Source organism: Dasypus novemcinctus, chromosome 5, assembly GCF_030445035.2.
Source record: "Dasypus novemcinctus isolate mDasNov1 chromosome 5, mDasNov1.1.hap2, whole genome shotgun sequence".
Lineage (NCBI taxonomy): Eukaryota > Metazoa > Chordata > Mammalia > Cingulata > Dasypodidae > Dasypus > Dasypus novemcinctus.
The window spans coordinates 73,340,540-73,354,625 of NC_080677.1; the positions used below are offsets into that span (position 1 = coordinate 73,340,540).

At 33.2% G+C, this 14,086-nt stretch overlaps 1 protein-coding gene across 1 annotated transcript in view; it reads left to right on the top strand.

The window, feature by feature from the left end:
• The window catches only part of SEMA3C (semaphorin 3C), a 182,361-nt gene that overhangs the window by 101,792 nt on the left and 66,483 nt on the right, over positions 1-14,086 (top strand). The window contains exons 7-11 of the mRNA XM_058297107.2: positions 1,286-1,405; positions 2,840-2,982; positions 4,249-4,363; positions 6,291-6,360; positions 8,096-8,240. Of these exons, the coding sequence (XP_058153090.1) occupies positions 1,286-1,405; positions 2,840-2,982; positions 4,249-4,363; positions 6,291-6,360; positions 8,096-8,240 (593 nt within the window). The remainder of the gene's footprint in view (positions 1-1,285; positions 1,406-2,839; positions 2,983-4,248; positions 4,364-6,290; positions 6,361-8,095; positions 8,241-14,086) is intronic.

The window sequence follows — 14,086 nt, forward strand, 5'->3', positions numbered from 1 at the left end:
CAAAATAATAATAACAATAAAAATTATTTTTAAGCTATTTAGTAAAATCTTTGAATTTTTAATATGTGATGAGAACTTTTGAGATCATAATCCAATCCCCATATTTTACGGATGAGAAAATTGAGACTAAGGATTATTAAGTGATTCTGCCTTAAAAATCCCAATCAGTTAGTGACTGCCAAAATTTGAAACCAAATTTTCTGACTCTTATTGTGTTTTCTGTAAAAAATAAATTCATTGAAATAAAGTAAATATTAAACTGTTTTGTTATCTCTTAGACATGTACCGTTTTTGTCATTTCTACTATACCACTATATATGCAATGGAATTTAGTGTTAAGTGCTTGAAAAAGAATTTTTTTAAAAGCAGTTTTATTGAGATATATCCACATACCATACAATTCATCCAAAGTGTACAAAGTGATTTGGTGTAATCACAGACCTGTGCATTCTTCACAACTATCAATTTTAGAACATTTTCATTATTCCAAAAAGAAACCCCCCAAAACTCTTAGCAGTCACCTCTCAATCCCTCTATCCTTCCCCAGCCCTACATAACCACTAGTCTAATTCCATCTCTATAAATTTATTTTAGATTTACATTTTATATAAGTGGAATAATACAATATGTAGTGCTTTGTGTCTGGTTTCTTTTGGTTAGCATAATGTTCTTTTTTAATTATTGTAATTTTTTAATTAGAGAAATTATAGCTTTACAGAAATCATATAAAAAATACACTGTTTCCATATATGCCCCCTATAAATATTATTGTTAACTATAGTCCTTAGTTTACATTAGGAGTAGTTTTCCAATATACCACCCTATTATTAATTCCTTGTAATAGTGTCACACATTTATTATAATTCGTGAAAGAACATTCTTATATTGGTACTATTAACCACAGTCCGTCATTCAAAACAGAGTTCACTGTGTTTCATAGTCCCATGTTTTGTCTTCTAATTTTCCTTCTAGTAACATGCACGACTCAAAACTTCCCCTTTCAATCACACTTACAATCATAATTCACCAAGAATTTTTATTTCTACATGGAATAAAATCATTTAGAGGTTTGGCTTAAAAGAACCATGGTAGTAGTAACACAGGCAATAATGAGACCAAGATAAAATTTAGCTAATATATTGAACTATTGAGCAATGGAAAGCAAGTAATAATTTCAAACACTGCTGTATGTGATGATCTACTAATAAATAATCTCTCCTTGATTTCTAAAATATTTTTTAAAAAAACGTAAACGTTGTGTTGACATCTCCTTACCCTTTCATAGATGAGGAACTTTTCTCTGGAATGTATATAGATTTCATGGGGACAGATGCTGCTATTTTTCGAAGTTTAACCAAGAGGAATGCAGTCAGAACTGATCAACACAATTCCAAATGGTTAAGTGGTAAGAAAACATTTTATGCATCTTTTTATGTATCATATTTTGAACTAATTTATCTAATTCCACAATGGAAACTAGGCAAAATGTTTAAAAATTAAAACATCAGTTCCTGATATGATTAATGATATTCTATACTCCATGTTTTAAAATATTTAGGATAAATAAATAATTGAAGTTGTGAATAGTTCATAGTTTCAAATCATATTTTATTAATTATGTAATTTTCATTGGCTATATGAATAATAAAAATGACAGTGATGTTTATCACACATGCCAATACTTAAGCATCACTTTATATGAAAAAATTCTACATCTTCTCAGTTGTTTAACTGTAAAGTATTACCATTAAATATGTTTTTAAATATGTTTAGTCTATTTAGATATTTGAAAAATGCTAAATCTAAAAATAATCCTAATTTTATGACATCTAAATATAATGAATAAACTGTATTCAGTAATCCCTCCTATTGGTTTTATGCCTAAATTCTATAAAATATTAAATTAGGGTATATTACATTTTCATAATTTGACTACTATTTTAATAGAAATCATAGGTTTGAAAACTTTATCAGTATTCAGCTGTTTCCAATTCTTGGGGTCACATGGAATTTACATCGAGAAAGGTCACATTTGACTTTACTATATGATTCCAGTCAGTTGCTATACTTTAGAAGAGGCAGAAAGCACTAAAATCCTTGTTGTTTCACCCTGGGGGAAATTTCTAGCTGACCCTAAGTTTGGCAATTCACTTAACATTGCACAGTTAAGCATGAATCATCATAGCGAAGCAACTTAGTTCACTGATAGGCCAGCATAAGAAAGCATTGATTGTCCATTTAATTCTTCAGACTATTCTTCCAGTACATCTGGAAATAGAGCATTCTAAAAGTTGTTTTGTTCTTGAAATAAGGAAACCCTCTATGTCTTCAAGGAGCTCGATTTTTTTTTTCTTAGAAGAATTTCCCCTTCATTTCAAATGCTGTTTTTAAGAAAATGTGTTTTTCAGACCTTGGATTCCCAGCTCCTCATTCTGCACCAGTGAGTTTGAGTTTATATGCACTAGATTGAAAGCCATAATTTAAAAATTGTTTTCAATAAAACCAACATCACCTACTATATGAAATAACTGGTAGAAAACCTTTTTGATTTTTTTAAAACTCATCAGTGCACAAAGAATGTTTGTAATTACTGCACTTCCAGAATGCACTGCAGACAGGAAAATAGTTTAAGCTGTCATATTATACTATGCTTTGTAGTATTTGACATTCAAAATGTGGTGTGTTGAGTGATTACAATCATTGCTTTTATAAATGTTGCCTATAAACATTGAATTGTTCTACACCAAAGAAGAAAAAGGCATGTTCCTATGTTATAATTTGAAGAACATTAGATGGATTTTCATCATGAGTATATATATAGTCTTTATATTTTTTCCAGAACCTATGTTTGTGGATGCTCATGTCATCCCAGATGGCACTGATCCAAACGATGCTAAGGTATACTTCTTCTTCAAAGAGAAACTGACTGACAATAGCAGGAGCACAAAGCAGATTCATTCCATGATTGCTAGAATATGTCCCGTAAGTATTATGTTGCTCTAATTTGAAGAAAGACTAAGCAATTCAAATTATGTAAATGTTTTCTTTTTCCAATGCTTTATCTTCCTGTTTTTATGCTCTGTTGCACATTGATGAGATATTGAGAAGAGACATTTTTATATAATGTTTATTCACATTAGCCATACAGGTGGTCATACTCTATTTCAGTAGAAGTAATTCAAGGAAATAATTTTCTTGTGATTTTAAACAGTTTTGACTACTTTTTGCTTTTCCATTTAATGGATTGAAATAAAAATAAATAGCTAAAATATACGTTAACCAAAGAAACAAATCTATTTTATGAATAAAAATAGAGCAAAACCCTAGAAGAAAACATTTCTTGAGGAAGGCCTATAATAGTGAAAATTAAGAAATGCTTTAGTAAAATCTAGTTCTTATTATAAACGGTTACAAAAACGTTGGGGTGTGTAAACAGTGATTATACATAGCGACTCAAAAAAAAATCCATACCTGAGTTTTACAGAGTTGTTCTGATTTTATTTATTGTTAGCATCCTTTTAGAAAGGGATTTCTTAAAGCATTTAGTGTTTAAAATAATTCATCTTTCAGTATTACCATATTGATCATGGAGGTCAGCTGCTTCTCAGTCATTTGGAAAAGGCAGCAAAGCTAGAAGAAGGAGGGAAGGGCCTTGGGGCATTTCATAAATAATTTATCCAGAGACTATTTCAGAATTATTTAAATTTCATTTCCCCTGTTCCAGCCAGAGAAATGTGTAATAAAGCATCAATTAGAAATACTGAGGATTAACTGGTAACACAGAGAAATGGAGGAGGGAGAATGGAATTATTGGGAATCATTAGTATAAGGACAAATCTACTCTCCTAACCATAGTAGAATCTGCAGGGCTTATCGTGTATAATAATATGGGTTCATATTGAAGGCAATTAATTATCAAGAAAAGGTAAATTAAATTATATATTCTCCATAATGTCATAAATATTTCCAGCTTGCATGATTAAAATTAGAAAGGTTTATGTTTATTAAATGAATTTATTGATATACTTCCAACTGATATCATACCATAAGAAAATAATAATATAAATGTAGCTATTTTATAAAATGATACTATATACCCTAAGCTTTCCTTCATAAATATTGATGCACAGATATGGTTAAGTAGCCCATCCTTCAGCAATATAATAAATCCCCAAGTACTAAGGGTCCAAGTTGAAAATTTAATACATTTAAATGTATTATTTGACTTGTGTTTGCAAATGGTTTCAGAATGACACCGGTGGACTTCGTAGCCTTGTCAACAAGTGGACCACGTTCTTGAAAGCAAGGCTGGTGTGCTCAGTAACAGATGAAGATGGCCCGGAAACATACTTTGATGAATTAGGTACATAGATATGAAATTGAAAAATCTTATAAGGATTATATATTTTAATAAATTATCAAAGAGATATATTTTCCATGGACATGTTCAAGAAATAAGCACCAATTTGAACTACACATCTGGATCTCTTCATAAATTTTATTAGGAGTTTTTATCTATTTTGCCCTTGAATGCACTGCTAAAACACATAATTCATTAAATTCTCCATATTATATGAATGAGTGTGCGTATGTATTATTTGTATAACTATACATAGGTAATGGTATGTTCGTGCTTTTATATCTGAATGTGTAGTTCATTTATATTAAAGTATTGAATATTCTGAATTGATATCAGTTTGTATGAAAATACAGTTACATATTTTTACCATTGCATCTAATGGACAGAATAGAGGTTAGATGAAAGAGTGTCAGACTAGAAATTAGGAGACCCGTTTCTTGTTTTAGTTCTGCTTGGTGACCATGGAGCTAGATAGTTTCAGTGTGAAATGGTAAGAATCTCTTCTGTTAGTCAGCCAAAGGACTGCTAATGCAAAGAACCAGAAATCCGTTGGTTTTTATATAGGGTATTTATATGGGGTTACAAGGCCATAAAAAGTCCAACTTCAGGTTGCTTTCTCACCAGAGTCAGTTGCCATGTGTTGAAGCAAGATGGTCGTCGATCTCCTTCCTCTCCAGACTTCTAGTCCTCTCTCTCTCAGCATAGGGTTCATTTCTTTCTGGGCTTTCTATAGCAGTCTCAGCTGTTCTGTCCTCTTCCCACGGTCAGCTGCAAATGTCAGGCAAATGGCTTATCTCTCCCCAGGCCCCAGGATCAAAAAACAGAACTCTTACCTCTGTGTGTGTGTGTCTGACTGTGTGAGTGTCCGTTTATATCAGACCCATCAAGGGGGCAGGGACTCAACTGAGTCACGCCTTAGTGACGTGCTGGAATCAAAAGAGTCCTCAAAACAATCCTAGGTAATCTAATTAAAGACCCCTCAACTGGATTTAATAAAATCAAAGGTATTATACCCAGAGGAATAGATCAGTTTGCAAACATAATTTTATCTTTTGGGGATCCATGAAATAATCTCAAACTGCCATACCTTTCCACCCAGAGAAATTCTATTTTTAATCAGAAAAACTTGGTACTTACTATAGTGTCACATTAATTAAGTGGCCTTTAAAAATTACTTTTCTTTTACCTTAATTCATTAAAATATAAAGTATTGGTTATCATCTGACTTTGAGGGAGATGATGAGATAAGCAATAAAACGTATTACAAGATGGTAAAAACAGTGGTTTTGACAGTTATAAAAACTGATAGTTGGTTTTCTCAAAAGCATTTATGCTGATCATGGAAACCTTCATTTCTATTCAATTTTTCTAGGAAAAATATTCAAAATATCAGATTGTGACACAGCCCAGTTTCTTATTATTTCCCCAAAATAATTTGCAAATGTGTTTATGTTTTAGACGCTTAGACTGGGTCAGTCTTTTTGTTGTATTCTGGTGTATAGTTTTGAAATTTACATGTTTGCAGTTCATATTATGTTCCATTGTGGGTTTCCACTTAATAATATTTCATCAGCATGGTTTCCATATGGTTACATATGGTCTTCATAAATATCCCTTTGTTGTCTTTTTAACATTTCATTTAATTTACTTTAGTATATGCCTATCAATTAGTTTTTTTCCAATATTATAATGATGCTGTAGAAATATCTTTCTGAATAATACTTTTCAGAGTTGAAATTATTGCTTTAGGGTAAACTCTTTAAAATACACTTATAATTTGGAAACGTTTTTTAAAACTTGCATACATGAACATACATAAACAATAAGTGTGTAGTAAAAATTGTGAACTTACAGAACAAACATGCGTGTCATCATACAGGGCTCCCATACATTACCCCCACCACCAAGAATGATATTTTTCCTTTCACAGAGGATGTGTTTCTTCTGGAAACTGATAATCCAAGAACAACACTAGTATATGGCATTTTCACAACATCAAGGTAATTATTAAACAATTATATTTTGAGTTAAACAATTTGCTTTATTGAACTCTAGTACCTGTTACAAAAGCATTCTTCTAGTCAACTTTCAATTTAACTTAACATTTGGGATGTAACTTTCAGGTTTTATTTATTTTTACCTGATAACTAAAATATGTTTGAGCTGAACTAACCCTCTCAAAATAGTTTTGTACAGTTTTCATAATGATTATGCACTGTTTTCTCAAATAAAGGGAAATATGAATTATAATGTGGGAATAGAGGCAATATTATTATAAGGAAATATTTTGAGGACTCATTCAAATAAAATTGTTGGCATTTCTATTACAAATAATTTTTTTACTTCTGGAGGAATCTGTTTTGTTAGATTCATAGAACCTAACAAAACCATACCAGTTTATGTATTTCATATGACAGCATTTCATACTCTTGATCATATCTTGGATGTCTTCTAGTTTATCTGGGATATCTTTTCAGTGATTATATATTTCAAGACAAATTGCCATATTCTTCCCCTTTCTTGTACATAAATCAATCTACTTACTTCACACTAGGAATGCTAACTCAGGATACAGCTTAGTATTGTAGCTGTGATTTGGCCAGTGAACAATGAAAGGGTTCCCTTTCATTACACAAAAAATTCTAAAACTGCAACTTAAAAGTTTAAGAATTTTTTCTAAGTGGGAAGAAACATGGTGTAATTGCAAGCCTCAATGAGCCATTCAAAGGAAAAGAAAAGCTTGGTGATATTGATTATATCACACTTACTTTTGTCCTCAAGATGTCCATAATGATGTCCTAAAGGACGCATTTAACTTCTGTTCAACAGGAGAAACTGGGCTTGAGTCCACTTACAAAGAATTGACTGAACAAAAAAGGACTAAATTCTTAAGAAAAGTTGGTTTCAAAGAAAATAATTTTCTTAGTTTTTTCCCCCAATATCAATAGCATTAATAGTGAATAATTCAGAATCACTATTTCTAACCATTATTGATATTAATAGCATGTTTTATTTCTTTTCATGGGAATGCAGTTTCTTTTCAGTGAGGCATCTAATTTTAAAGAAAATATGTGAATCTGAAAAATGTTGGTTTTAGTTCATCTGCCTTAGTGACCATGGCAAGTGTTTAGTAAGGATTCAAACAAACTCTATGAGATTGTATTGACTAAAAGTAATTTAATGAATCTTATTTAGGTCCTACCATTTTTTCTGTAAGTAACTGGGAAAATACACAAATAATAACAATTTGAATTTCTCCAACTAATATACTTGGCACGTGAGAACATTTTCACATTAAATAATCTTAATATAAACAGCTATGGTATTCTTTTGTTAATAGGATTGGTTTCTTTGAGTTAAATTATGATAATTTATATCCATAGTGATTTGAAATTTGAATTCAGATTTTTAAATAAATCATCTTTTTCTGTTATTATTAAAAAGATCAACCAATTAGAATCATTTTGACTTGTCATAGAAACATTTAAATTTTTCTGTAACTTATTATTGTCTCCTGCTTTTATGGAAAAATTAAATGTTTTTATGACTTTTATTTATCAATCCCTTATTTCAAAATGCAAGTCTTTCAACTATACCCATATGAACCATAACTTCCAACTTTTCCAAAATGAATCATATCAACTTATTGTAAAGAACTTCAAAGTGTATATTTTTAATTGTGTTTTCCGTTTTTAAAATTGAGAACATGGATCTCTTTCTGTTTTCTTTTTATAGCTCAGTTTTTAAAGGATCAGCAGTGTGTGTTTACCATTTATCTGATATACAGACTGTGTTTAATGGGCCTTTTGCTCACAAAGAAGGGCCCAATCACCAACTGATTTCCTATCAGGGCAGAATTCCATATCCTCGCCCTGGAACTGTAAGTATCCAGGAAAGTTTTTTTGTTATTATTATTAAATATAATTTAACAACAAATGAATATCCCATTGAAATTTATTAAATACAACCATAGTCCTACTGGTATACTCATTATAATTTTTGAACTCACAAGTTTCCAAATTTGAGACTTTAATAATATGTCGTATATGTTATAATTTTTTCAATACTATTGCTAACAAAATCTCATTCAGAGTTCAAAACAACTATGTAATTTATACAGGGAAGAGATGTTTTCCTAATTGTATTGCTAAAGCATCCAAATCTTTTTATATGTTTTAGGTGGCAGGGTAAGAATCTGAATGCTACTTGTTTCCACTACATTTCTCTATATTGAGAAATTTCATCTGTTTTAATGAAGAAATAAATATAAGAATTAAATGAGAGATACCTCAGTGGGAGATATTTAAATCTTCATGGGTATTTGTAGTAAAAATTATGTTTAATATTTCTCAAAAAAATGATTGGTATATATGAGGAAATATTTCAGTCAAAGTACTATAATTTAAAGAAATAATTATAAATTATAAAAATATATACAAATTAGAATTACTTAACTATATGCAGCTTAAAAAATTAGAAATTGCCTGAATTAGCACTACTGTTTATGAGACATACAGATATATCCATGTCATGCAGTGTTTGTAATATTAAAGCTTACATTAAATTTACTAGGAGTGTGGAATTAGAATTTTTCTAGGACTCAAATTATATATTTTTTCTTTGATTCTTTAAAAATACTGCCTTCTAGAATATTGATTGGTTTCTGTCTCTGTAACATGAACTAAGTGCACTGATTGGAAGGCGATGTTACACAATTGATTAAGAGTAGTGTCTAATTTGCCACAGGGCTGCCATTGCAAAGTACCAGAAATAAGGTGACTTTTATAAAGGGGATTTATTTGAGGTGAAAGCTTACAATTCTAAGGCTGTGAAATATCCAAATCAAGGCACCAGCAAAGAGCTTTCCCCAAAGTTAGCTACTGTGATTCTGGGACCTGCCATGTGGTGAAGATGGCTGCAGATCTCTGCCTTCCCCTCCAGGATCTCCTGTCTCCTGGAACTCGGCTCTGGACAACCAGGCATAGTGCTTGTCTCTTCCTGGGCCTCCTCTCTCAGTCTCCGCTGCTCTGCTTTCTTCCTGAGTTCAGCTATGGGCGATCAGGCACGTGGCAGGGCTTGTCTTCTGAGCCTTGAGCTGCTCCGTAGCCCAGCCCCTTGGGGGCCTCTTTCCATGCCTTGTGCTCTGCTGGTTGAACATTCTGGGACCTCTCTCAGTCCTCAGGGCTTCTCGGTTTTCCTGCAGCCCTCTCCCTCACATGGCAGGATCAATATAATATGGACGTTTCCTTTCTCTCTGTGTGTGCCTCTCTGTCTGTGTCTCCATTTATATTAGACCCAGCAAGAGGGCAGTGACCTAAGCTGTCTCATACCTCACTGAAGTAGTAAAATCAAAAGACCCCACACCCACAGGAATGGATTAGTTTAGAAACAAGAACAAAAAAACCATAATCCTTTTATTTTGGGGATTCGTAAAAGAACTTCAAACTGTCCTAAGTAGTATGATTTTTTAAAAATATTTGTGCATTTCAAGGACTAGGTTATAATTATAAAGTGGAGTATAGACAAATAAAGAAGAAGGACTTTATGGGAAAAAATTTAAAAATCTGTGAACATGGTATTTATTTAAACAAAGTGTTTCTTTTTCCTTTGAATTTGTCTTAAAATTCTCTTTGCCATTGTTCATCTATTCATCCCGTATAACTTTTGTCAATTTTGATCCTCTTTAGTGCTAACATTAGAGTTTATTTGCAATGTATTGTTTGCTCCTTTATTTTCTCATAACCTTAAATAATACTGCTGTCAACTTTTTTTTTTAAGTGAAAATAGTTTGTTATAATTTTAAAGAACCTATTTACTTATTCAAAACTGAAAGGTATCTAGTTTGGTTCTCTGGCCAAGAAGTTCAAAAATTAATCATTGCTATGTATTTTATATAATGCAATTAACTTTTTTTTAAAAAGAGAGCACTGTCTTTTTCTTTCTTTTCTTTTCTTTCTTTCTTTCTTTCTTAAATTTAACCCCTCCTCCCCTTGCAGCTTGCTTGCTGTCTGCTCTCTCTGTCCATTCGCTGCACTGTTCTTCTGTGTCTTCTTGTTTCCCTTTGTTGCGTCATCTTGCTGCACCAGCTCTCTGCGGGCATGGGCTGTCAGCTCTCTGTAGGCATGGTCACGGGCCCTCAGCTCTCCATGGGTGTGGGCACAGGCCATCAGCTCTCTACAGGCTGGCCTGTATAAGGAGGTCCTGGGATGGGCCTCGCATATGGTAGACAGGAGCCCAGTCGATTGAGCCACAGCTGCTTCCCATAGCGCAAAAATTTTTAATTAACTTTGTATGGATTATCAGAATTGCTATGCTTTCATGAAAGTATTGAAATTTAAAAACTCATAATTATTCATGGATAGCAACAACAAAGTCACGTTCATAGAACTCACAATATCCTTTTTCATTACCTGTGTTTGATGCATAGCTTAGCAGATTAACAAAACATTTAATGACTTTGCATAACACAAAGAAAAAAGTTTAAAAATGTATCCATTTTAGGATACCTCAAGTTAGGGGATTTTGAATAGGAAGTAGAATTACTTAAGAGAAGGGAAATGAGAGAGGAAAGCTGAGCTGAACTTCAAATTCCGTTATAAATCTGCAAAGTATTAAGTGAATTTCCAGTTGACTCACTGATAACATCCTTTAAAGATACAATATCATGCTATTTGAAGTTGGCCTTCTTATAGCACCATCATTTAAAAATTTTTTATTTTTGTAACATATATACAACCTAAAATCTCCCCCTATGACCGCATTCAGATCTATAGTTCAGTGATGTTAACACACAATATTGTGCAATATCACCATCACCCATTACTACTACTTGTCCATAAGGATGAACAGAAATTCTGTACCAATTAAAATTTAATTCCTTCTTCCCTGCCCTTCCCAGCCCCTGGTAACCTGTATTCTAGTTTCTGACTCTATGAATTCACTGGTTCTAATTGTTTCATATCTGTGAGATCATACAATATTTGTCTTTTTGTGTCTGGTTTATTTCATAGAACATTAGGTCCTCAAGTTTCAGTCCATGTTGACATGCACATCAGAACCTCATTCCTTTTTGTGGCTGCATTATATTCCATTGTATGTATATGCCACATTTTGCTATCCATTTTGTTGATGGACATTAGGGCTGCTTCTGTCTTTTGGCAATTGTAAATAATGTTTCTATGAACATTGGTGTGCAAATGTCAGTTCCAGTCCCTGCTTTCAGTTCTTTTGAGAGCAACTGAATTTGAGAATTGGGATTGCCTTAACTGAACTTTCTGAGGAACTACCGAACTCTTTTCTACAACATCTGCCCCATTCTACATTCCTACCAACAAAGAATGAATAGTATGTTTCTCCACATCTTCTCTAATACTTATTTTTGTTTATTAATAGTATTCTAGTGGGGGTATCTCATTGTAATATTGATTTGCATTTTCCTGATGGCTAATGACATTGAACATCTTTTCATGTGCTTTTTGGCCATTTGTATATCTTCTTTGGAGAAATGCCTATTCAAGTCTTTTGTCTACTTTTTGATTGAGTTGTTTGACTTTTTGTTGTTGAGTTATAGGTTTTCTTTATAGATTCTAGAAATTAAACTCTTAACAGATATGTGATTTCCAAATATTTTCCCTATTGTTTAGATTGTCTTTTTTACTTTCTTAATGAAGTCTTTTGATACACAGAGGTTTTTAATTTATCTATTTTTTCTTTTGCTCCTCTTGCTTTTGGCTTAAGTTCTAAGAATATTTTGCCCAACACTATGTTCTAAAGCAGAGGTTCTTAACAAGGGATCCGTGAGTTTGAATTGAAATTCAAAAAGACTTTATTCTTGTGGGGTGCAGGTGTGATATATTTACTAAACAACACACAGTATAGTGTGGACTTAGTCAGGGGTCCATGGTTTTCACCTGACTGGCAAAGGGGTCCATGGAACAAAAAAAGGTTAAGAACTTCTGTTCTAAAGAATAACTTCATCTTAATATAGAAAATTTAAGTGGTGGCTGGGATCACATATACTTTCCTCAATTATTCTTCTGTACAAGATGTATAAGTGATTTTTACAGGAGCACTTGAGCTGTAAACTCTTTGTAGAAGCAAAATTTTAACCTTAAGAGAAACACCTCAGATGAAAAAAACAGATAAAGGAAAACCACTCTTGTTGAATCAGGGATTAAGCCCTCAGAGCTTTAGGCAGTGTATGCTAGATGTGCATGTACGAGCTCTCAAGAGCAGATTTGCCTTCTCTTTCCAATGTAAGGACTTTTTTTTTTTTTGTAACTTGATACTAGCCATCTTGGGAGTATTTTACACCATGGGAATTGACAGATGCTTAATTTCAGGGATTTTCTCCTGAGGAATAGCCATTACTGACCCACCTCTCAGCTGGGCTCTTGACTCACCTGGAAGCTCATAAGTACCTTAACAGAGCATGGGGCTCTGAGAATCACAGTGAGAAAGCTGCTCACATAAAATAACAAATGTGCTTTATAAAATGTAAGACTAGATAAGCCCTTTTAGTAACACAAAATAAAGCAATGTTAAACTATAAAATTTTGCTAAGTATTCCACTTTTCTCTATTTCTGGGCTCCCAAGAATAAGTATGTTTCCTGTTCGAAAGCAGCAGAGAATAAGCCAGAGTTAGCAATGCACATCTGGAGCAGAATCCGTGAATAAAAGGGAGCAGTCAGTACTTGAGACGTATTTCTGTAATGTGGTTTCTTACATCTGGTGCTAAGTCCAGAGCAGCTCCTTTAAATATAAAACTTGCCAGATGAGTGATCTTTAGAGAATAAAAGAGGCAGGGTAGAAGAGTGACCTCTGGATCTCCTGCTGGAAAAGCACATCTCCCTGAAGATTTGGTCCTCCACCCTCCAAACAACACACCATGAAGTCAGCTCTATGACTCAGAGTAGCCCGTGTCTCTCTCTTCTCTGGGCTTCAGGGTTTACTATCCCACTCACGTAGCAAGAAGACCTGCAGCCAAGTTACCCAGAGCATCCCCACTTCTCAAGGGTTAAAAACGGTGCCTCTGAAATCCTGCCAGTGAAGGATCCTCTGTGATTGTCAAACTTCATTTCCTCACACAGCAGTCCAGTTGCCTGTTCTCAACCCCATAAATACATGTCTGTTCTTAAATAAATGACACTGGCAGATATCTTATACCCTCACTCTAATGTTCCCTGTAGGTACTTCTTTTAAAGCAGGGTTGATGGCTGTGTTAGCAAACATCTCCAAACAGCAAGCCCAAGTCAGTAGGAAGAAGTCTGCCAATTGTGTCATAATGTTTTTCCATAAGTAATTCAAGTTTATGGAAGAAACAAGACACCTTTGGTATGTTGCAAAGGGCAGCCAAAGACGGCAGACTCTGTGGCCAAGCTAACATATTACATTATTCTGTTGCAACGTGTATAAAACTTCAGGAGGAGATTGTGTTTGTACATATTATCCTGTTTAAGCAGAATCTAATAAAAGTGTTCATTTTGAAAATCTATTTATAAATGAAACAGAACCATCTGCTTCAATCATTGTTCTTTCAACAGGCCTAGTACCTGATGCAACAAAGGAACACAGAAAACACATATACATATAGCCAGTGGTTGCAAGAAGCATTTTTGTTGACTATATACATCTTCTGATTGTTCTTTCTATAGAAATATTTTTGTTCCTTTTATATGCTTGAAAGCATTAAGTTAGGAAAGTTGGTACTCAGATTGATCACATGG